The following is a 24,966-nucleotide window of genomic DNA, read 5'->3' on the forward strand; positions in this document are numbered from 1 at the left end:
CGGATGTGAAACATGGAATGCTGCGCCACGGCTAATACAACGCATGCAATCTTTTACAAATCGTTACCTTAGGCGTATACTAAAGATAAGGTGGCCAGAAACTATATCCAACGACAGACTGTGGGAGCTGACGAACCATACGCTCATCAAAACAAATATTCTGAAAAGAAAGTGGAACTGGATCGGCCATACGCTCAGAAAACCCGCACAAGATATCACGAGGCAAGCCATTGAATGGAACCCACAGGGATCACGCAGAAGGGGACGCCCAGCGCATACTTGGAGAAGACAGCTAGGGAAGGAGATAACATTAAGTGAAATGAACTGGAATGAAATTAAAAGAATGTCATTGGACAGGGACAGATTTAAGAGTTTTGTTGTAGCCCTATGCTTCACTATGGAGTAAAAGGAATAAATATATATAGTCACCTTATTATACAGTGATAGTTTTGATGTTCGTCCGATTAGCCAACTTAATTGCCGGTACTTATTCTTGATTTGATTTCTTTTGTTAATGATATGCTGCTTCCATGTTAGTTTTTCGTCAATAGTTATTCCAAGATATTTTTCTGCTGGGCAGATTTGTATTTTGTTGTTTTTTAAGGTTAGATTATATTTTGATGTCTTTTTGTTTGTATATATAACTTGTATAGTTTTGTTTTTATTAACTTCTTTACCCCATTCCACACAGGGCCAGAAGACCCGAGTGAGTGGCCAAAAATAAAAATTTTCGACTTAATTTAAACAGGAAATTTATAACATCATCTTATTTTGAGTAATTTTTTACACCAAATTATGAAGTTTCATTAGTTTTTATCAATTAGTTTTTTTTATGTAACAGTTCAAAGTCACAGTTTTAGTTCGATTTTTAACACTTTCAAACAATGTTTATCAATAAGTTGTTATGAAAAATACTACTCAAGATGTTATTATCGTCCATAACTTTTCTTTATGGATATCAAAAAATAATTTATAATTGAAACCATGTGTATTTATGTTGAATAAGTTTTTTTTTTGTTAACATTTAATCAACAAAATCTGTTTTTTATTCATACATGATTTACTTTGAAAACAAAGTTCCCCGAAGTTCCCCTATCAAATGAGTTAAATTTTATGCCAAATTGTTCGTAAAGAAGTATTAAATAAGGTATATTATATATGCGCCTTTTTGCGCCTTTTCATAAACATGTCTGAAATATCGATATTAGTGTGAGAGAAATCTCAAATAATTCTGACCCATCGAGTTTAATTCAGTGTTTGCATTTACTACTTCAGAGCAGCAGTAGTACCCCAAATAATGCTCTGCTCTAACTATGTAGTTAAACATTGTCAGCTACAGAGTAGAGCTAATAGCGCACAAGTCAAACTAGGACTCCAAGCTATGACTCTAACTGCGCAACAGTCAGAGTCATAGTAGAAAAATAATTGCGTCGTAGTTTTACACAGGAGCTCATAGTCACTAAAATAAAATGCGCAGTAGACCAAAAACAGAGATTGAACTTTGTCCAGAAAGATCCAGAACTGTCCAGTACCTCAGAGAGTGAGAGACTCTCAGCAGATCGTTCGGTCAATGTGCGCCCCCACCCCCGTTTTTATTTTGTACACGAAAACTGCGGAGCGACTATTTGCAGTACTACGAAGTCATTTCGCGATGTCATATTTTGAGCGAGAGCGAACAAAGTTCAATCTCTGTTTTTGGTCTACTGCGCATTTTATTTTAGTGACTATGAGCTCCTGTGTAAAAATACGACGCAATTATTTTTCTACTATGACTCTGACTCTGATTGTTGCGCAGTTAGAGTCATAGCTTGGAGTCCTAATTTGACTTGAGCAAGAGCAAAATTGAAAAATCCGCCAGAGTAGAGCATTTTCAAACGCTTTTTTAATTGCTTTGTTTTTTTCTCATTAAAATGAAAATCACAAAAAAAGAGATTCTTGATTTAATTTTAAAATCACCGGATGCAGATCCAATTAAATACATATTGGATAAACATAATAAAAGTTTAACAGATATAAATGAAAATACGTTGCAACAGATACAGAAAGCATTACAAACTTTAAAATCAAAATATAAAAGTAAATATAATGCAGCAAGTAGAAAGACTGACAGATTTATTCTAAAGAATAAAGTTTGGATTGATTCAGAATTTATGACACTTCATTTCATTCCACAAAAAGTTTAAACAAGCACTGGTAGAATGTCTCTGGATTATATTGATAAATCAGATCGATCCAAAAGACGCGAGGTTCCATCAATTAGTTCTATTAATTGCCATGATCCTCAAAGACTCATATTGGCTGCTCGACATGCAGCTAATAAGATGCAACAGCATGATGTTAGAGCTGTACTTGATGAACTTAAATGAGCTCTGCTAGTGCTTTAAATATAAGACAATTAATTGCGAATAGTGAAAAAATATCATTATAAAGAAAACTCCATTACAGGCTTTAAATTATTTACTGGATAAATCTTTATCTAAGGATATTTATATTAGTATGCGACACGAATGTAAATTATCCGGAGCTGATATTTGGCCTGCTTATAATGAAGTTAGAGAGGCAAAAAAAATATTAAGACCCACAAAAGATGATATTGAAATCAATGAACACGAGGCAAAAGTTTGTCTGCAGTCTTTACTGAACCATACTGGTAGTCGAATAGTGGAAATCCAAGAACAAATTTTATTGAAAATCATGGATACAAATTCTTTAATTAATTAATTAAATTCTTAAAGAATTAATCTTAACTTGCTCTTGGGGCTTTGACGGAAGTACAGGACACTCTAGATACAAGCAATCTTCTGAAAATAGCTCAGAAGTCGACAATTTTGACGATGAAAGAATCTTTGCTACTACTCTCATCCCTTTACAATTAACATCTCAAAATGGACACATTGTTTGGTAAAATCATGATTCACAATCTCCACGGTTTTGTCGACCTATTAAATTAGAATTTGTTAAAGAATCAGCAGACATTGTTTTGTCCCAAAAAACTGAAATGGATGGCCAGATTAACAGCCTGCAGGTCTTAAACATTATTAATATGAGTCACAAAATTACTGTTCACTTCTCTTTACATTTGACTTTAGTTGATGGGAAGATTTTGAATATTTTAACAGGAACAAAATCATCACAATGCTGTCCAATCTGTAAGGCAACTCCAAAACAATTCAATGATCTAAAAAATATTAGTAAAAAAACAAGCGTATTCCTTCCAGATAAAAATGCACTTCAATATGGTATTAGCCCATTACATGCGTGGATTCGATTTTATGAATGTTGTTTGCATATAGCTTACAGAATTAATATTAAGAAATGGAGGGTAGGTACGCCTCAGGATAAAAAACTTGTTGCAGATCGGAAAGCTGAAATTCAAAAAATTCTACGTGAAAAGTTGGGACTATTAGTTGATATACCAAAAGCAGGTGGTTCTGGTACAACTAACGACGGAAATTCCACACGTAAGGCATTTCAAAATGCAGACATTTTTGCTGAATGCTTAAAGATTGATTGCCAGTTCGTAAATAATTTGACAATTATTTTAGTTTGCCTTTCTTGTCAGCTACCAATCAACACAGAAAAATTTGAAGAATTCTGCTTAACCACTGCAAGCTTGTATGTTACCTTGTATCCTTGGTATCCAATGCCAGCAACTCTTCATAAAATCTTGATTCATGCTGGAGAAATAATAAGAAATTGTACTTTACCAGTTGGTGTATATGGAGAAGAGGCATCTGAATCGAGAAACAAAGATTACAGAAACTTCAGACTCAGGCACAGTAGACAATGTGATAGGAAAACAAACTTAGAGGATCTCTTTAATCGATTACTAGATACTTCTGATCCATTACTGTCTAGTATGAACAGGTTGTCTAGAGCTAATAACAGAAGACGTTTTCCACTTTCAGCAGAAGTTAAACAGTTACTTTTGTTAGATACTCAAAATATGGAAAATGATCATAGCAGTGCCAGTGCAAATGAAGACGAATATGAATCGGAAGATGAAACAGAGGCCGAACGCGATCATGAAATGATTGCGTCTAATGACGTTCACAAACTTCTAGATGAACTTGAACTATCAGAAGAAGAAACTTCTGATTCTGAATAAATTGAGCTTAAATGCAGATTCAAAAATTAAGTCAAATTAAAAAAAATTAAAAATTACAAAAATTATTGTACAAAAAAAAATTAAAAATTACAAAAATTACAAAAAAAAAATTGGGATACTAAATCGTACTAGAATCCTCCTCGCGGTGTATCCTGGGTGTATGAGTACAGCTAATTCTAGACGTATTTTCTTTGTTCTAAACCCCTAGATTCTGAGTTTGAAACAAAAATACTGATTTTTTAAATTTTATGTCCGCCATTTTGGATCCGCCATTTTGAATTTCTCAAAGTTGACATTATATTCGTAATGTGCATTGTTCTAAACCCCTAGATTCTTAGTTTGAAGCAAAAATACGGATTTTTTAAAATTCATGTCCGCCATTTTGGATCCGCCATTTTGAATTTTTTAATTTTGACTTCAGATTCGCATTCATAGAGTTAAAAAACTATAATAAACGTGGTTTTAATCGGTTTTATGGCCTTTTCCTAAGAAAAAAGAGTTTTGGCCACTCACTCGGGTCTTCTGGCCCAGTGTGCATTCGTCAAACCAATTTACTGCATTGTTTATTAATTTTGTGTATTAAGTGTAAAGGTCGCCAGTTTTTCGTCATTGTTTGATGCCATTAATACAGTATCATCCGCGAACGTTGCTATCATTGTATTATCTGTTGTCGGAGTTGGCACTTCTGCGGTGTATATTAGATATAAGAGAGGACCTAATACACTGCCTTGCGGTACTCCAGCAGTCATTGGTAGAATATCGGAATATTCGTCTTCATATCTTATATAAAATTTTCGATCAGTTATGTAGCTCTTCAAAAGTTCAAAGTAGTTTTGTGGAAAGATTCGTTTGAGCTTATGCAAAAGTCCTTTATGCCAAACTTTATCAAAGGATTTTGCAATGTCTAGGTATACAGCTACACAATATTTTTTGTCATTCATATCGTTAAGTATTTTGTTAGCAACCCTGTGGATTTGTTGGACTGTTGAGTGTTGCCGTCTAAATCCGAATTGATGGCTTGGTATCACTTTTTTTGATGTCAAAATTGGTTCTGGTCGGTCGAACAATATTTTTTCAAACACTTTTGAAAGAATTGGCAATAGGCTGATGGGTCGATATGAGGCAGTTTTGGTGGCATCTTTTCCTGGTTTGGGTATGGCGGTAATTTGAGCAATTTTCCATAGTCGTGAGAAGTATTTAGTCTCTAACATGCAATTGAATATATTTCTTATGAATTGCAATGCTATTTCAGGTAACTCTTTTAAAATTTTTCCATTTATTAAATCATATCCTGAACCTTTTTTATCGTTTAGCTGTCTTATTTGATTTTTAATTTCGCTTATGGTGGTCTTTCTTGTTTTGATTTGCGGAACGTTTATTATGTTATCAGATTTAGTTTTAATGTTTTGATTATCCATTTCGCTTGTAAATGTGTCTAAGAAGTGTCTGGCTAGGGTGTCGGCTTTTTCTTTGCTTGTTTTTGCCCATGTGCCGGCTTCTGTTTTGATGGGAGGTTTATGTATTACAGCGCCATTAATGTGTTTTGTTGCTTTCCATAAGGAGTAATTTGTAGATGCTGCTGTTCCCAGGTTTGCCATATAATTTCGAAGTTTACTCTCCTTGTGTTTTGTAAGTAATGCTTTTAGCTCATTTGTCGCTTTATTAAATTTGGTTTTATCTGCTAGATGTCTGGTGGTTTGCCATGTTTTGCGGAGTTTTCTTTTTTCGCCGATTTTCTCTTTAATGTAAGTTGGGATATTTTCTTTATATGTCATTTTCGGTGGGGGTGTAGAGGAAGCAACTGCTTGTATTACGCTATCATTGAAATATTCAATAGCGGAGTCAATTTCATCTTGAGTTTTCAGTGATATATTTATTTTGAGTTTTTGCTCTAATATTTGGCAAGCATTAGTCCAATTCGTTCTAGAATTATATAGGCCCAGAGATTGTTTTATTTCAATAGGTCCAAGTAAGGTCATAATTAATGGTGAATGGTCTGAGGATAGCTCTAAACATGATTTTATTGTCAGATTTTCATATGGCATATTTTTAATTATGCAGAAGTCAATTAAGTCCGGTTGTTTTTTCGTATCTGTTGGCCAGTAGGTTGGCTCACCTGTGCTAATAAACCGACTATTATTTTTTCTAATGGCTTCAATTAATGGCCTCCCTTTTTTATTTGTTAACCTTGACTCCCAAAGTATGTTTTTAGCATTGAAGTCTCTTCCGGCTAAGTATCGATTCCCTAGCGATTTTAGATAATGCAGGTATTGTTCTTTTGTGTTGTTATATTTGGGGGGACAGTAGACTGCAGATATTGCTGTTTGCCCTTTTGTGTCTTCTATGGCTATTGTGGTGGCTTGGATGTTTTTTCTCTGTATACCTCCAGTTCATTGTATTTAATATTTCTTTTGATAATAATTGCTGTCCCACCGTGCGCTTTGTTGTCGGGTTCATTTGTATAATGTATATTTTAGTTCGGTATGTTAACAAAAGTTTTGTCAGTGGCATGAGTTTCAGAGATCATCATTATATCGATTGATTTATTTATTAAGAATGATTTAAGTTCCAGAACGTGGCGAGCAAGTCCATTCGCATTCCATATAGCTAAATTAATTTTATTCCTTTCGTTCATCGAGTTTGGAAACGAGCAGTGTTAATATGTTCATCATACTTGTCATTTGGGTTATTAATTGTCTCATCATTTCTTTTAGTTCGATCATATCGTCGATATTTTTTGGAACATGTTCGATGTTATTTTTTGTTTGATTCTGTTCTTTTGGTATTGTGTTGATTGTTGTTGCCTGGGCGTATGTTATGCCTGGCACCACTCGTGTTGTATTTGCGTTTGTTTCAATTGTCTCATTATTCATTTGTTCTTTTTCATTTTGAATAGGTTTTTTGCGTAGTGCCGGATATCTCTGGACTTGTAGTGCTTTATATAATATATCGCACATCCGAGGTAGTTTGCTGTGTGATTTTCGCCGCAATGTATGCATTTTATGCTATTTTTATTATTGTCTTTAATTGGACACATAATTGTTTTGTGTTTGCCTGCACATTTTACGCACGCTCGGTCTATTTGACAATAATTTTTCATATGGCCGTATCTTTGGCAGTTTGTACATTGTGGTACTATTCTTTTTTAGCGGGGTAGTTCAAAACTAATTTTGCAATGTAGAAGATTAGTTATACTATATATTTCTTTGTTATTATCCTTTGTTTTTAGTTCAAGTGAAAATAGTGAAAGTGGTTGTTTTTTTGCGTTCTGAGATGGTTATTTGTTCGTTATGAATGTTTGTTATTTCGAGACCTAATTCAGCTAGCTCTTGTTTAATTTCTTCGATGTCAGTTGAATAGTGCATATTACGTAGTATTACTTTAAATCCTCGTTCATATTTTGGTCTAAACGTGTAGTATTTTGTTTGTTTTTCCTTAAGTAGTTCTATCATTTTTTTATAGTGTAAAGACTCTTTTGCTTGTAATTTTATTTCGTTTTTGCTAAGTACTTTCATTTCGTAAAATATATTATACTAGCAACCCGCCCAGCTTCGCACGGGTATAAAATATATACCCTATGTCACTCACTGAAAAAATGATTAAAATCGATCCAGTAGTTTTGGCTTATTCATTATTCGCCCGCACGCGTTAAATTTGGAGTAAAACAATTTCCCTTTCTTTATAGCATGAAGATTTCCTGCTATCTTTGGGATATCTAAATTCATACCCTACATTTTTGCATATTAACTTTTTGCATTTTTACATATATATTTATTTTATTTTTACAACAATTACTATATTACAGAATGTCTTTATATACAACGTTCATAGCCTTCTTGTCATTAGACAATACAAACATGTTTTCTCTAGAGGTTACTCTTGAAAGAGCGACATACAGTTGGCCATGTGAAAAACAGTCAACACTCAAATCTAAGCCTGCAACGGTGAAGGTTTGACCCTGAGATTTATTAATGGTCATTGCAAAAGATGTCTTTACCGGAAATTGTAAGCGTTTAAATTGGAATGGTAGATCCGATGGTATCAGAGGGATTCGGGGAATCAATACATCATCTCCGGTACCACATCCTGTGAGTATTGTGCACTCTATTATGAAAGTTTTCAGTGATTTTACCAGCAAACGCGTGCCATTGCAAAGTTTAGGTGGACTTAGGTTTCTTAATAAAATAACAGGACAACCTATTTTCAGCTCCATTTTGTGAGGAGGGAGTCCAGACGGTTTCAAAGAATTTAGAAATTCTGTAGGAAATTGAACAGCTTCTTCCAAATCGAGAACAGTATCGACCGAGTAGTATATTTTCGTCGGCGCATCAATCTTTGAAATAATCAAGTTATTTACTTTATCTACTTGTTCGTTAGTTGGTGACAGAATAGCTCTTTCTTTAAACCAAGATATTGTCTTATAACTTATGTTATCAATGTCTGGATAGACATTGTTGACTAACTCTTGGATGTTGTCTATCAAAACACAAAGGTTTTCTAGGTTAATCCTTCCCTCACTTTGTGTTAATTCTCCATTGCCAACTTTTAGCAGCATCTCTGGAAATAGCCTGTTCTCACGTGAAGATGACGAAATCCTCATATTAGTTTTAAGCTCTAATTTATTGACATACGACTAAAGGTGGGATCTTTTTAGCGAAGCATTTATTTCGTCAGCACGTGTTCCTCGAGTCACAACTGGTAGGATTTGACGGAAATCTCCTGAGAACAGAATTGTACATCCACCCATAGGTGCATTTTTGTTGCGCAAATCGCGCATTGTCCTATCCAGTGCTTCCACAGACGTCTTGTTTGACATGGTAGCTTCGTCCCAGACTATTAATGAGCAGTCACGCATCAATTTTCCTGTATTGCTCTGTCTAGAAACACCACAGACGCTGTTATCATCATCGGTGGCGATTTTCAGCGGGTGCTTCATTGTAGAGTGTGTGGTTCGGCTTCTTTCCAAAAGACTCTTTCCAAAAGAGTAGCGGCAATGCCGGATGACGCAACAGCTAACGCAATTTTTCCGGTAGATCTCAATTACTAATTACTATTGTAATATCTTGAAAAATATTGTCTTTAATTATATGCTGTAAAGAGCCATATACATAGATCTATATGAAAACAACAATGTATTTAAGGTATTTAATTGGATAAGGATTAATGTTGTACCCATTTGTTGAAATCGCTTCGAAAATAAGCTATTAGTTGTCGTAAAAAGTAAATGACAAAAAATGTTATTGTATGGAATTGATAGCAAACTAAACGCGCTCCGAATCAATAAAAACTATTCAAAAACTGTACTTTAATTATGTGCGATTTACTAATATAGAACCTGAAAATAGCGTTTTATTTCGCTGTAAAATTGTATGTACATATAATTACATGGAATTCAGTACATACATAGATACATATGTACATATGTCCGAAATGAAATAATGCGAGCGATTCGTAAATACATACATACATACGTCACCATACGATGTAATTCAACATTAATGAGGTGTGGTGAGATTATCGCTTAACGCCTATTGCTTCATTCGGTTGACAGCGAACACACACACAAACAACTTTTTTTGGAAAAAGAGCTGCTTTTGTTTAAACAATTTTGGTTAAATAACAAATAAATGAATTATTTTTTTTAATGCAGAACGAAAGTAAATATTTAAAGTTAAACTTCAAGAAAGTTTCACTTTAATTGGTTGATTCGTTTATGATTTATGGGCGTGAAAACAAAAAAATTATGTTTTTTTGCCACATTTTGACCGATTGCCACGCCCCCTTTATATATTTCTTCACATTATATAGATATAAACCTTCCTCTTCAATCAATCTATCTTTAAAAAAAAACCGCATCAAAATCCGTTGCGTAGTTTTAAAGATTTAAGCGTATAAGGGGACATAGGGACAGAAACAGCGACTTTGTTTTATAATATGTAGTGATTTGGTATCGAATTCAACGCGTCAGCTAGAGCTTTTATATTTTCGACATTCTGAACGTAAATAGGTGGAGGTTTTTGCATGCGTGGAGTTTGTTGGCTGGTATTCGGAACTGTCCCACTGTCGTTTTGTTCTTCTAATATATCGTCGTGCGCTAGGAGAGCAAACTTGTTTGAAGAGGCTGGATTGCCCAGCCAGTACTCTTTTAGCGTTGTCGTGTTGTATTTTGTGCTTTGGGTTTATGTTTTTTGCTGCTCTTAAGCTCTTCTGTTTGTTTGTTTGGTGATTGAGTTTCGCGATTTTTTTTTTTGACTAAGCTGCTCTTTACAGTTGGTATAATTTAAATTATTTGCATATAGTACTTGCGTGTTTGTTGTTAGTGATGCAATTGTGGAGGCGATCGCTGTTGTGGTAGTATACACGGTTGTTGTTGTGTCTGTTGATACTGCGTTGTTATTGTTGTTGTAGACTTTTTATTGGATGTCACATCAGAGTGTAAAGTTGGAATAGAATAGGTATATTTATCTTTGTTGGAGAGAGAAGCAGTTGGTGATAGTGGAGTGATTGGGGTAGTGCATTGAGCAGTCCAAGGGAGCGCATCTGCCGGATTCACAGGTGATGCGGCGTTTTTCGATTGTTGACTGCCTATTAAGGCGGTAAGAGAGGAGTCATTTTTCCTCTCATTTGATATTTTTTGACTGCGCGCACTGAGCCAACACGTTTGAGAGAACGCACTGAGATTATATTTATCCGGTGGGAGTTTGTTGTCACTACGAGCATAACTCGGTGTAGGTGGTGTTCGCTCTACTGGCATAACAGGATAGGCCTTACTTATTTTTTTTGTTTTTATTATTATTTGTTTTTTGTTTTATTTATTATTTTAGTTTGATTGTTTTTGTTGATCCAAACTGTATTAAGATCTGCAATATTTTGGTTAAAGCGTCTATTTCGCTGGTTTTGGTATTTTGATTATTTCTTTAAACACAGATATTTGGTAGATATGGGAGCGTAAGAAAAAAAACACGTCCGCACTGATGAAGAATCCGCACTTCTCAACAACACTAACAGGCAACATCATCGATTTGCCTTTTTCAAGACACTTTACACTCGAAACACTCCCTTTCATTTCCTACTTTTCCTATCATCGTCCTATTCTCAACAGAGAAATGGTTCATTACCATGCACACAGGAAGAAGGCATATGCAAATACAAATATGTGAATTTATATATAAGTTAACAATGACAATGATCATTCATTCATTTCCCCTCCAGTACGCTACTACTGGGTTGCATTGTAAACAAGATGATAATGATATTGGCACCGTGTGCAAAAGCAACGGAATTGTCACCTTATGCTAAAAAAAACAACAATGGTATTGATCAATAAGTACAGCCTAATGCAAAGCGACCTGAATTGTTGCTACACAAAAAAATGCAACGGGAAGATGGAAAAACAGCAGTTCGGACACGCAAGGTTTCCCACACCAATTCTGCTTCGCCGATGTGCCATTGATTGCACAAGTTTAGACAAGAGCACATCGAATATTATTTTATATAACGAATAGGAATTAAAACTGTTATTCAATATTAGTTTTTTTATGTAGCTACGAAACTTAAATTGTTATAAAATAATAAAAACGTTCAATTTGACAGAATACAAAACATCGAATATTATTTTATACATGCGCATATACATACATATACATACATATATATGCTCACTCAAGTAGGACAGAGCCAGATGTCGAACGTTGCCGAATGCGGGGGCCGATTGTGCTCTTTGTCGTTCGTTCCGCGCTTTCGCTTGCAATTCATGCAAGGTAACGGCGCATGAGCAAGGTAACGACACATTTTTTCGTGCGTGCAGCCGGCTAAATCGAATTATAAGACGTTATCACATCAAAAACAGGCCTTTGCCTTCAAACGATCGAACTTGTTCAAATAAGTTATTGTCATTGTTTATTTCAGCTCAATCAAATCATGTGCTGCGTTTAAGCTCTCCGATGTTATCACCAATCGTCTTCATAGCAGCCGTTTCGGGTATTTGCTCGTTCGGCTGTACATTCAATTTTTTTGGGCAAGAATAAAAGGGCTATAGAGCCAAATGAGCCGGTTTGAACACGTATGATCCCGCATGAGTTTTTACATGTAACGATAGCAAAGTAAAAGCAAAATTTTAAAGCAAAAACACTATATTTTCATATTTGTTTTTTTTTCTTAAAACTTATAATAAAACACGAAAGAAAATAATGTAAATAAGGAAAACATTGCAATTCATTTTTTCTTATAATAAGTAATAAATATACATATGTGAATTTTATGTAGGTATTTACCTATTAAAATTTTTAAAATAAGAGTGTAGAAAGAGCAAACTATCTACAGATTTTGGACCAAGACGGTTTCTCTTTTCGGTTATAATATTGCCAGGAAGTGAAAAACTTCGTTCAGCGGCTGCACTACTAGCAGGAATTGAATGAACTTGCAGTGCAAGTTTAGATAATTGTGGATACCTTTTTTAATTCATTTTCCACCATTTCAGTACGTCAAAGTTATGGGTTATTTCTACTTTTTCCTTGCAATATCTCTCTACCTCTTCTGTAGGTGTTTTTGCAGTAGTAAATGTTAAGTTTTTAATTAATTCAGGGGGAAAAAAAATTAACATTTTTGAATGCTGATTGATTTGCAGGTATTTCATCGACGTCTATTGAAACACTGCCATCAGGAAATGAGAATTGCGAAACGGAATCAGAATAAGGTGTACATGGACTAGGTGGAGTTGAATTGACTGATGAAGATGTCGAAGAAATTAAATGTAATTTGTCAGTTTGGGAAATGCAAAAATTCTTAACATCACTTAGGTCGGCTTGTTGTATATTCAAAGCTGGTGGATATAAGAAGAACACAGTTTTTTGCCATAAGCTCAGAGATGCTATCCAAATTTTGTCGATGTTATTGATGATATTTTCTTTTAATGTTATTATGGAAGATACATCTGTATCTTTAGGCACACAAAGGCACTTAATTTTTTTTAATTGACGGTAGTACATAGCACAAAGAGGGATAGTTAGAAAGTTGCATTTTCTTAAAAATTATTTCAAAGACACTACATAGGTCAACCAGCTGTTTAAGCGTAGAAATACTTATTAGTAACAATCTTTGGCTTTCTGCCTTCTCTTTGAGTATCTCGTTTATGTGGAACCAATTGTCTACGATTGACTTAAACATTGTGAAATTGGAATTCCAGCGTGTAAGGCATTCGTTTTTTAATGAAGTTTGTAAATGGTGCTGCAAGTTTGCTTTTTTCAAATATTTCACTATTTTTTTGCACGCTTCTACAAGTTCTGTCAGCTCTGTGGTTTCCTTAAACGATAGTTCCAAGACGTTTGCAAACAAATGGCTGCTGTAGTTTACACGAATATTATTTTCCAAGGCTTTTACAACGTTTGACCCTCTGTCTGTTACAAACTTAATTTTCTCTATCTTGGTTATGCCAAATTCACAGAACAAAGTACTCAATTTATTTAAAATGTTAGCACCAGTTGAACGCTGAAAATCCATAGATTTCATACCCAAAACGATGTCGTATAGCTTCAACTCTTTTTCGTAGTGCAATGTAACTCCCAAAAAATTTCTGCGCACATAATTATCCGTTCATAAATCAATAGTAGCAGCAGCTCCTCCGCTGTGCACAACCCTGGCAATCTCATCCTTGACTTCTTTTTTCTTCTCGTCTGCTAACTTCTGCGTTGTTCGTGAAAGTGTTGTTGCATCCGGAACGAAGTCTTTCATGTCAATGTTTTCCCCATACTTTGCTCCAATATTCACGAAAAACTTTGCGAGCTTCTGGAAACCAGGACCGTTAATGACTGAAAACTAGTGGCAATCTTCAGTTATCCATGCCACACAGGAGTCAATTGCGGTCTTTTTGTCTTCTGCTGTAACGGTTTTCAGACTCTTCGGCTCCCTTAGCGATTGACAGCACTTAATGCGGTTTAAATTTGAAGTGTTTTTTGGTGAATTTTTTTTTTTTTTTTTTATATCTCCCCTTTATTTATTACAGTCTGTTATATATTAACAATATGTAATTTTTGTACAATTAGTGTCTATTATGTTCTTTTACCAATGTAAGAAGAATCTGTTATTATTATTATTGTTTTTTGTGATTACACTGTAAATCTTATAGTTAGATCAGCCGGTGTGAGTCGCTTTAATCTTCGTTTGATATTTTCTGCCGGTGCTATTTTACGCATTTCTTCGTTTTGGTGGACTGACAGTCGCTGTATATGCTTAGTGCTACATTTTGTAATTGTTTCTTGGATAGTGTCTACGTTTAAGTCACGATGTATGGCTTTATTGGAAATAAACCAACCAGCATTTGTTATATTTCGTAATATTTTGGATTGTGTTCGCTGTATGAGCTGAATATTTGTGTTTTTAGCCGTTCCCCATATTTCTATTCCGTATTTCCAGATAGGAGTAATAATTGTTTTGTATATAGTCACCTTATTATACAGTGATAGTTTTGATGCTCGTCCGATTAGCCAACTTAATTGCCGATACTTATTCTTGATTTGGTTTCTTTTGTTAATGATATGCTGCTTCCATGTTAGTTTTTCGTCAATAGTTATTCCAAGATATTTTGCTGCTGGGCAGATTTTTATTTTGTTGTTTTTTAAGGTTAGATTATATTTTGATGTCTTTTTGTTTGTAAATATAACTTGTATAGTTTTGTCTTTATTAACTTCTATACCCCATTCGTCAAACCAATTTACTGTATTGTTTATTAATTTTTGAAGTGTAAAGGTCGCCAGTTTTTCGTCATTGTTTGATGCCATTAATACAGTATCATCCGCGAACGTTGCTATCATTGTATTATCTGTTGTCGGAGTTGGCACATCTGCGGTGTATATTAGATATAAGAGAGGACCTAATACACTGCCTTGCGGTACTCCAGCTGTCATTGGTAGAATATCGGAATATTCGTCTTCATATCTTATATAAAATTTTCGATCAGTTATGTAGCTCTTCAAAAGTTCAAAGTAGTTTTGTGGAAAGATTCGTTTGAGCTTATGCAAAAGTCCTTTATGCCAAACTTTATCAAAGGATTTTGCAATTTCTAGGTATACAGCTACACAATATTTTTTGTCATTCATATCGTTAAGTATTTTGTTAGCAACCCTGTGGATTTGTTGGACTGTTGAGTGTTGCCGTCTAAATCCGAATTGATGGGTTGGTATCACTTTTTTTGATGTCAAAATTGGTTCTGGTCGGTCGAACAATATTTTTTCAAACACTTTTGAAAGAATTGGCAATAGGCTGATGGGTCGATATGAGGCAGTTTTGGTGGCATATTTTCCTGGTTTGGGTATGGCGGTAATTTGAGCAATTTTCCATAGTCGTGAGAAGTATTTAGTCTCTAACATGCAATTGAATATATTTCTTATGAATTGCAATGCTATTTCAGGTAACTCTTTTAAAATTTTTCCATTTATTAAATCATATCCTGGAGCTTTTTTATCGCTAGCTGTCTTATTTGATTTTTAATTTCCCTTATGGTGGTCTTTCTTGTTTTGATTTGCGGAACGTTTATTATGTTATCAGATTTAATTTTAATGTTTTGATTATCCATTTCGCTTGTAAATGTATCTAAGAAGTGTCTGGGTAGGGTGTCGGCTTTTTCTTTGCTTGTTTTTGCCCATGTGCCGGCTTCTGTTTTGATGGGAGGTTTATGTATTACAGCGCCATTAATGTGTTTTGTTGCTTTCCATAAGGAGTAATTTGTAGATGCTGCTGTTCCCAGGTTTGCCATATAATCTCGAAGTTTACTCTCCTTGTGTTTTGTAAGTAATGCTTTTAGCTCATTTGTCGCTTTATTAAGTTTGGTTTTATCTGCTGGATGTCTGGGGGTTTGCCATGTTTTGCGGAGTTTTCTTTTTTCGCCGATTTTCTCTTTAATGTAAGTTGGGATATTTTCTTTATTTGTCATTTTCGGTGTGGGTGTAGAGGAAGCAACTGCTTGTATTACGCTATCATTGAAATATACAATAGCGGTGAAAATTTGAAAAGGTTTTTGCAATTGCGACAGTACAAATATCCATCTAAAATAACTCCATCGTCTTTTATTATATCGCATAATATATTCCACACTACACTCCTACCCTTGCATCGCGGTGACAACGTGTACACATTTTTAAGAATTTTGCCTAAGACAATAGCTTGATCGTTTGACATTATTTTACAACGGCTGAAACCAACTAATCCTTTCAAATACGAAACGCAATTTACAGCGTACATTGTACGCCAACGCTCGTTTGCTCGAACATGTGCTATTTACAATAATGACAATTATTTGAACAAGTTTGATCGTTTGAACGAAAAGGCCGATGCTAATTTCATTCAATGCTGCTTTTTGTTCAATGATTAGATTTGAGCCGAAGACATTAGATCATACGTGTTGACTGAGCCGAACTACGCGTTCGCCTGCATGAGCTGACAGCACTTGACCAAATATTTTGGTTCAATTGACTGAATGTGAGCAAGAAATTTAGCGTATGAACAACTCAAGAAAACAGTGAGCCATGCAGGTCTCTGACAGGTATGCTGTCATTTGATCCGATAAATCAACTGCAGATATTCCTAAATTATACTCAAGAACTATTTTTTCTCATATGAATAGGATTTTTTAGTTACAGATACCATTTCTGCTGAATGTTTAGTGGAAAGCATCAGCACATCTTTTTTATCCTTCTATTTCAAAACTGTTATATCACTTTTACTATGGCCTGTTAGCTATGACCTGCCCACGTTTTAATTTTTGGTGTACTATATTACTTCAGAGGGATTTCCTCGACGAATGGGTGTGCAAATCAATTAATTTTTCACCTAGTTCAATACTTGTATACGAATTATCTGTGCAAATAGTGTGGCCTTCGCCGAATAATTCTTTGTAAAGATTCATCACAATTTCAGTTGATTTGTATCCTGATACATATTATTTGTGCAGCATATATGTATTATATGTTCGTTTGTTCTGCAATAATTTCAAATATTTCCTCAGTAGCAAATAAAAAATAGAAACTATGCGGTTCGGTATAATTGAAAATATCTTGACGCCATGTTCATTTTAAGGGCTTACTTAAAAATTAGATACATATTCCGAAACGCAAGAGTTAGCGTAGTATAAAAAAGTATACGTAATTATTACATGATTGTTGAAGACACTCGACAAGAATAAACAAATGAAATAACAAACGTATGGGATAACTGCCAACGAACGGCAGATATAACTAATGTACTCGACAATAACGAAAAACGGAAATAACGAATGACTAAAATAACGGATAACCAAAGACTGAAGTAACTAATTCGACAACAATGAAGAAATAAAATAACCAACAACTTGTAACTGTAGAGATCCAACTGCAACTCCAGCTGCAACATAAAAGCGTTAAACATAATTACAATCTTTATTTTATCTATTCTAAATAATATTTCCACATAATAATAACAATTAGAATTTCGTTCTGAATTTATATTTTAAATGTCTGTTCTGAATTTTGTTGGACATTAATGAATAAATAAATAAAAAAATGAGGTTGTCTGTAAAGTCGGTTTACTGACGATAGTTTAACGTGACAATGTCATAAGAAAATACAGATAGAAAGGTTTGCTTTTTCAAAAGAAAATTTTAATTTTATTAGTTTAATAGATATTTTGTATGGATATAGAGAAGGAGGTAAATGGAATCGCAATGGAATACGTCAAGTTACATTTGCACAAACGTGAAAATTTACGAAACGTTTATCAAATTCAAGAAAGATTTGTTCAATTTCGATTGTGCATCAGACGTTAATAAGTCAACAACACAGAGGCACCATCATCGATTTGACTTTTTCAAGACACATTACACTTGAAACACCCCCTTTCATTTCCTACTTTTCCTATCATCGTCCTATTCCCAACAGAGAAATGGTTGATTACCATGCACACAGGAAGAAGGTATATGCAAATACAAATATGTGAATTTATGTATATATGCGCATATACATACATATATATGCTCACTCAAGTAGGACAGAGCCAGATGTCGAACGTTGTCGAATGCGGGGGCCGATTGTGCTCTTTGTCGTTCGTTCCGCGCTTTCGCTTGCAATTCAAGCAAGGTATCGACGATTGAGCAAGATAACGTGCGTGCAGCCGGCTAAATCGAATTATAAGACGTTATCACGTCAATAAATAAAAATTCATGTTGGCGCCAAGTGCAAACCATGTAGAATCGGCGTGGCATTAAACGTGTTAAAGACCAACTGCCACTTCCTCCTACCTACCTACTGTAATGCAAGCAAAGACAATGGTGACTCATGCTGAAAACAGTGACCGACGTAAACGCAGTCCCCTGTCAGCTGTTACGATCAAACTAATGAGAACCCCATGTAAATGAAAATTTACTTCCTTCCGTATCGTAGTATCGTAGATTTTATTTCCCGATTTTTGAAAAATCCCGTGGGCCCCTGTCAGCTGATTGCTCTCACACCACACAGTGTTACCAAGCAGTACATTTCAAAATCATTTACAAAATAAACTTAGAAAAGTTATAGTTTTTATTAAAATACAGTGCGCTCGGGAAAACGTCAACTAATTAAAACCACGAGTGTTGACGTTTAACAAATTTTGACGTTTATGAATGTAGAAACTTTTAATAAAAAAACATATTGATAGTGTGCTTTAAACGTTTTTATTGACTATAAACTTAAACTAAACATAAACAAATACAAAAAAAGAACAAAACAGGCTTTCAGCCTAACTAAAACTAAAGGAACGCATTTCAAAAGAGATCACATTTCACATACATACTTATGCATCTAAAAAAAATCGGTTATTTTTTTCTGTTGTTTTTTCCTTTCTAATACTTGAAGGAGACCTTTCTCTCGTAAACGTCTTAATACATTTAGGTCATTTTGCTCAACAATCTCGCACTGAGCCCAATCCAAAGCCCGGTTAAATATTTCGACAGCTTCGTTTGGTTTTATTGTCTGTACATTTGTACTCGTATCTAAATCGTTGTCATCATCATCGGTCACTTCTAACTCCTCAGCTTCACACGAATTAGAAACATTACCCAGTAGAAAATCTTCATTCCACTTTTGAATGGATGATACTGTATAGTCAACCTTAAAAAATGTATAAAGTTACTGGTCGTGTCTTTAAAATAATTTTATAAAGCGACAAACCTGAGGGTTTATTTCATAAAGCAGATCAACTGCGAGCTCCATTTGTTGTTGCAGTTCCGAGTTTAGGAATATCTTCCTCCGGATCTGTCTCATTTTCCGTGAAACGCAAAACATTTTGCCAGCATTTTGCCATTGTATCTTTGCTAACTTTATTCCATGCGGCTTCTAAAAGCATAACACAATCCCTTAATGTAACAGCTTTCATAGAATCTACTAGATCTGATTTTTTGCTGTTACCATGGCTAGAAGACTGTTTCTATAATACAGCTTCGTTATTTTAATTGCGTTTTGATCCATTGGTTGGATAAGTGGGGTTACATTCGGAGGAAAGAACATTGCAACTATGTTTCCATCTTCTGTTTTAAGCTCTAATTCATGAGATGGAGCATTGTCTATCAGAAGGAGCGCTTTAACTGGCAAGTCCTTTTTTAAAAGAAAATCTGTTACCTAAAATTAGAAAATCTTAGCTATTAAAAGCGATATTTTTTCTGTAGCAGAACAAATATTAACCTGTGGCACAAAGGATTTGTGGAACCAATCGTAGAAAATAGCTGATGTCATCCATGAGGACTTGGAACTCTTGTACTCAGTTGGGCAGTTAAAGTTTTTTAAAATGCGTGGATTTTTTTGCCTTCCCAATCACCAACAATTTAAGCTTATTGTCATGTATGAGAAAAAGACAGACGTAATTGAGACACCGACCGAACAAGTTGTCCGCGGATTCCAATATTTTATACATACACTACATACATATGTATACCAGAATTATACAGTTTCACTTTAATAAATATCATACGTTCAATACCTAACACTGGCGACGAGGATGGGATGTGTACAATAGTATAATACATAATATAATATAACAAAAACAACATACACATATACTATATGTACGTATTGCGCGTAAGTCACTCGAAAAGTGAAACAAAGCATAACGACAAAACCTACCGGCGCACAACAACAAGGACATTGAATGTGCAGGAACCGTTTGCAAATACAAAAATGTACTGACATTCACACAACCTTGTGTTAAGTCACCTTATTCGCAAAGAATATTTTGAGGTCATAAAAATTGGATCAGACAAAAAAGTCGCAAGTCAGCTCTCGTTGAGAGCACATGGATCGTAACGGCAAACAAATAAAAAGTAGCGGTGATTCGCATTCCTCAACTGATAGCAGCACATTCACTGTGAAGACTGAACGAGTTATTTTGCAAGAGGTCAAACGAGTCAACATGGCTGGAGTTGGGAATTTGGAACCATTTGATTTAAATCATCCAAATAAATGGTCAACATATATGGCGCGTTTCGATTTGTTCCTTCTGGCCAATGATGTACAAGAGGAAGGTCGTCAAAAGGCAGCATTCCTCACATTGGCCGGAGCGCCACTCTACGACCTCTTGGCATCATTGGCGTCACCAAAGCAGGTTAGTAATCTGAATCTTCCCGATATAAAAACGATTCTAACCAACCATTTTTCACCACGTCCATCCGAAATTGCGGCCTACTATCATTTTCACAAACGTGATCAATATCCGGACGAGTCTGTCAGTAATTACATAGCAGCATTGCGCACATTGGCAGTGGACTGCAACTTCGGTACGGCACTCGACCGCATGCTTCGCGACCGTTTTGTATGTGGCATGAAGGACGAAGGACTGCAGAAAGGCTTACTGGCAGAAAAGGATCTAACAGTGCAAAAGGTTATCGAACGTGCACTTTCGAATGAGGCAGCAGCCATCAGTGCTATGGCTATGAGGCACCCCAGCGAACCAGTTAATGTTGTCAACGACAATCGTTTTCGTACACGAACAAAAAACGCCGTCAACAGAAACCAGCAGCTGTCATGCAATGGTTGTGGTGGATCACACCCTCGTAAGCAGTGTCCATATCGTGAATCACTTTGCAACGCATGCGGAGTCAAGGGGCATCTGCAGCGAGCCTGCCGCAGCTCGTCGAATGTCAATTCACACAGAGCGTCTTCATCCAACTCAACAAATGCTCGTTCAGGTTCAATGCGGAAAAAATCATCTCGTCGAGAGAATGTCAATCAGATCACGCCCTTGGTCAATCAGAAGAAGTCGATCTCAGTCACGATTAATGGCAGCACATGTATTTTTGAAGTGGATTCTGGGTCGCCTGTGACCATCATGACGGAATCTACGTTTAATAGCGTCTGGTCCAACAGAAGGCCAGATCTTTCCAAGTGTGATTTGGATCTTAGCGATTACCAACGCAACCACATCCCAGTCAAGGGGATCATCGATGTGTCAATTTATTACAACCGCCGTAAAATTGACAACTTGCCGCTAATCATCGCAAACAGTGGTGGCTCTAATCCTGTTGGTTGTAACTGGTTCGATGCACTGGGCATACGTATAGAAGGAGTTTTTGCCGTCAACAGTGGTCTTAGCATCAAAACCATTCTGAAGAAATACGATCATTTATTCTCAACAGATCTTGGTCGCTACACAGGACCACCAGTGTCTTTACAACTCGATTCGGCGGTGCCGCCCGTGAGACTGCCTCCACGCCGTATACCCTTCGCCATTAAGGGCCTCGTGGAAGAAGAAATCGATCGCTTATGTTGTCAAGGTATTTTGGAGCCTGTGGAATACTCCGATTGGGCAACGCCAATAGTGCCCGTGGTAAAAAAAGATGGTTCCATCCGTATATGCGGTGACTACAAATCGACGCTGAATAAGGCAATTAAGCCACACTGTCATCAAATTCCAGCCGTTAGCACGCTTTTGGCTTCGATTGAAGGTGGATCGATTTATGCAAAAATTGATTTGGCACAGGCATACCAACAGCTCGTGGTTGATGAGCGTTCGTCATTCCTGCAAACCGTGTCAACGCATAAAGGCGCATTCAAGGTAACCAGGCTGCAGTTTGGCATCTCATCAGCACCCGGTATATTCCAAAGCTGCATCGAAAACGTTTTGCAAAACATTCCTGGCGTCTTGCCGTACTTTGATGACATCGTGGTCATGGGTAAATCGGAAGATGAGCTCGCAAACAGACTGGAACAAATATTTGTACGTTTCGACAAGGCCGGACTACGTTTGCGCAAGGACAAGTGCCAATTTAGTGTGCCATCTATCGAATTTTTGGGGTTTAAACTGGACAATCTCGGTATACGACCCTCACATGACAAGATCAAGGCCATTCATGAAGCACCTTCGCCAAAGGACAAGAAGCAACTCCAAGCTTTTCTGGGCTTACTCAACTTTTATCACGCCTTTTTACCCAACAAAGCAACAATCGCTGAGCCGCTTCACCGCTTGCTCGACAAAAGTGCTCGATGGACTTGGAAGGAGCAACACGAAACAGCTTTCAATACGCTTAAAAGGCTGATCGCATCAGATAATGTGCTTATCCATTACAATGAAAACTTGCCGTTAGTGCTCACTTGTGACGCATCGCCGTACGGACTCGGAGCAGTTCTCAGTCACAGGTTGGCAGACGGGTCGGAGAAACCCATTGCATTCTACTCAAGGACGCTGTCGAAGGCAGAACGAAATTACGCACAGATAGATAGGGAAGCAGTCGCCCTCGTCTCTGGAGTGAAGAAATTCCACAACTACTTATATGGCAGATTTTTTACGCTTGTCACCGATCACCGTCCACTCTTGGGAATTTTCACCACAACAAAACCGGTCCCCAACGTAATTTCGAACACAATGCTTCGTCGATCAATTTTTCTCAGCGCGTACAACTTCAATTTGGTACACCGCGCTGGTCTTAGAATGGGCAATGCAGACTTTTTGAGCCGTTGTCCAATGCTGTCTGAAGCAGAGTCTACGACGACCGAAGACATTCTCATGGTAGAAATATCGGCAAAACCAGTTGTCAGCGCGCAGCAGATTGCCTCTCAAACTTCTAAGGATCCGGAGCTCTCCAGAGTTTTCAACTGGGTGTTAAGGGGGTGGCCCAGCAAAATCAACCGCTCCGATAAGCTCTATCAATACTTTTGCCGTCGAACTGAACTCAGTGCAAATAGAGGATGTCTAGTTTGGGGAAACCGCGCTGTAATCCCGTCTACTCTTCGAGGGTCTATTTTGAAAACTCTTCATGCCCCACATCCTGGCATCGTCAAAATGAAGGCCGTTGCTCGAAGTTATGTTTGGTGGCCGAACATCGATGCGGAAATCGAACTCGTTGTGAAGAAATGCAGTTCATGTCAGCAAAATCGCAACGATCAACCCCAAACAACAACGCACCACTGGGAATCTGCAAAACGTCCATGGTCCCGCCTGCATGTGGATTTCGCAGGTCCTTTTCGAGGCAAATTATTCTTCATACTCATTGACTCCTACTCTAAGTGGCTTGAAGTGGCCGTCGTTAATTCAACTTCTTCAGCGGCCGCTATTAAGGTGTTACGCCAAATATTCGCCACGCATGGGCTACCTGATGAGCTCGTGTCGGACAACGGAACAGCTTTCACATCTGAGGAGTTTAAGGACTTTATGAAGAACAATCTAATTCGACATATCCGTTCTGCACCGTTCCATCCTTCTACAAACGGGCAGGCGGAGCGAATGGTTCAAAGTACCAAAAATTATTTGAAGAAAGCAGAGCCTGGCATAAACATCGATCTCAGCCTGGCTAGATATTTGTTCAACCAACACACCACCCCGCACTCAACAACGAACCGCTCGCCTGCAGAGCTACTGTTCAATCGTGAGCTGAAAACTTATTTCGACAAAATTCAACCTCAAGAAATAGTTTACGGTAAGGTCACCGACCCTGTCAGTACTAAACCTTTTATTTCAGGCAGTCCAATATGGGTTCGTAATCATTCGACGGGCCCGAGATGGATCGAGGGCCTGGTGGAAAATCAGACTGGGCCTATATCTTATGAGGTTCGGTTGAACGACTCTAGGGTCATCAAACGACATCAGGACCAGCTTCGTAGTCGGGTGGCATCAGAAGATTCCGACTGCGAAATACTGTCAACCGAAGACGTCGAAGCCAGCACAATCCAATCATCTGATGAAGTTGATTCAAGTACTTCTGGTCACGTCGTGGAGACTCAATCGCCAGGGCCATCAACGAATCTACAGCCTGTCGCCTCGTCATCGCCAACACCGGAAGAACCGCGCAGATCGAAGCGCGACCGACAGGCCCCACAATTCTACTCTGCCTCTGGGTGTTAAGGGGTGTCATGTATGAGAAAAAGACAGACGTAATTGAGACACCGACCGAACAAGTTGTCCGCGGATTCCAATATTTTATACATACACTACATACATATGTATACCAGAATTATACAGTTTCACTTTAATAAATATCATACGTTCAATACCTAACACTTATGATTTCCGGAAGCATTAGCACAACATAAAAAAGTAACGCGTTGTTTTTCTGTCTTTACGCCCGGAGCAGTTTTTTCGGCACTTGATACGTAAGACTTTTCTGGCAAAATTTTCCAAAATAAGCCAGACTTATCAGCATTGTACAATTGATCATGGCAAAGACCCATTTCTTCAATTTTTTGTTTAAGTTTGATTTTAAAGGGTTCGACCAGCAAAGGCTGTGAAGATAGCTTTTCTCCAGTTATTTTAAGCAGGCGAACTCTATATCTTTTTTTAAAACCTTGCAACCATCCATCACTTGCGTTAAAAGAACATTCCTTTTCTTTTATTTTTAGATGAATCTCTTTAGACTTTTGTTTGAGCGCTAATGC

The 24,966-nt window shown here is 36.8% G+C and overlaps 1 protein-coding gene and 1 pseudogene across 1 annotated transcript; one reads left to right on the forward strand and one right to left on the reverse strand.

The window, feature by feature from the left end:
* Positions 1-10,424: 10,424 nt before the first annotated feature.
* On the reverse strand, positions 10,425-19,912 carry LOC128869431 (tigger transposable element-derived protein 2-like; annotated as a pseudogene).
* Positions 19,913-20,395: 483 nt separating this feature from the next.
* LOC128869432 (uncharacterized protein K02A2.6-like) lies at positions 20,396-24,436 on the forward strand. The gene has a single exon (XM_054111983.1). It carries the CDS (start codon positions 20,396-20,398, stop codon positions 24,434-24,436), a length of 4,041 nt encoding a protein of 1,346 aa, XP_053967958.1.
* The last annotated feature ends 530 nt before the right edge of the window (positions 24,437-24,966 follow it).

The sequence above is a fragment of the Anastrepha ludens genome, chromosome X (genome assembly GCF_028408465.1).
Source record: "Anastrepha ludens isolate Willacy chromosome X, idAnaLude1.1, whole genome shotgun sequence".
Taxonomy (NCBI): domain Eukaryota; kingdom Metazoa; phylum Arthropoda; class Insecta; order Diptera; family Tephritidae; genus Anastrepha; species Anastrepha ludens.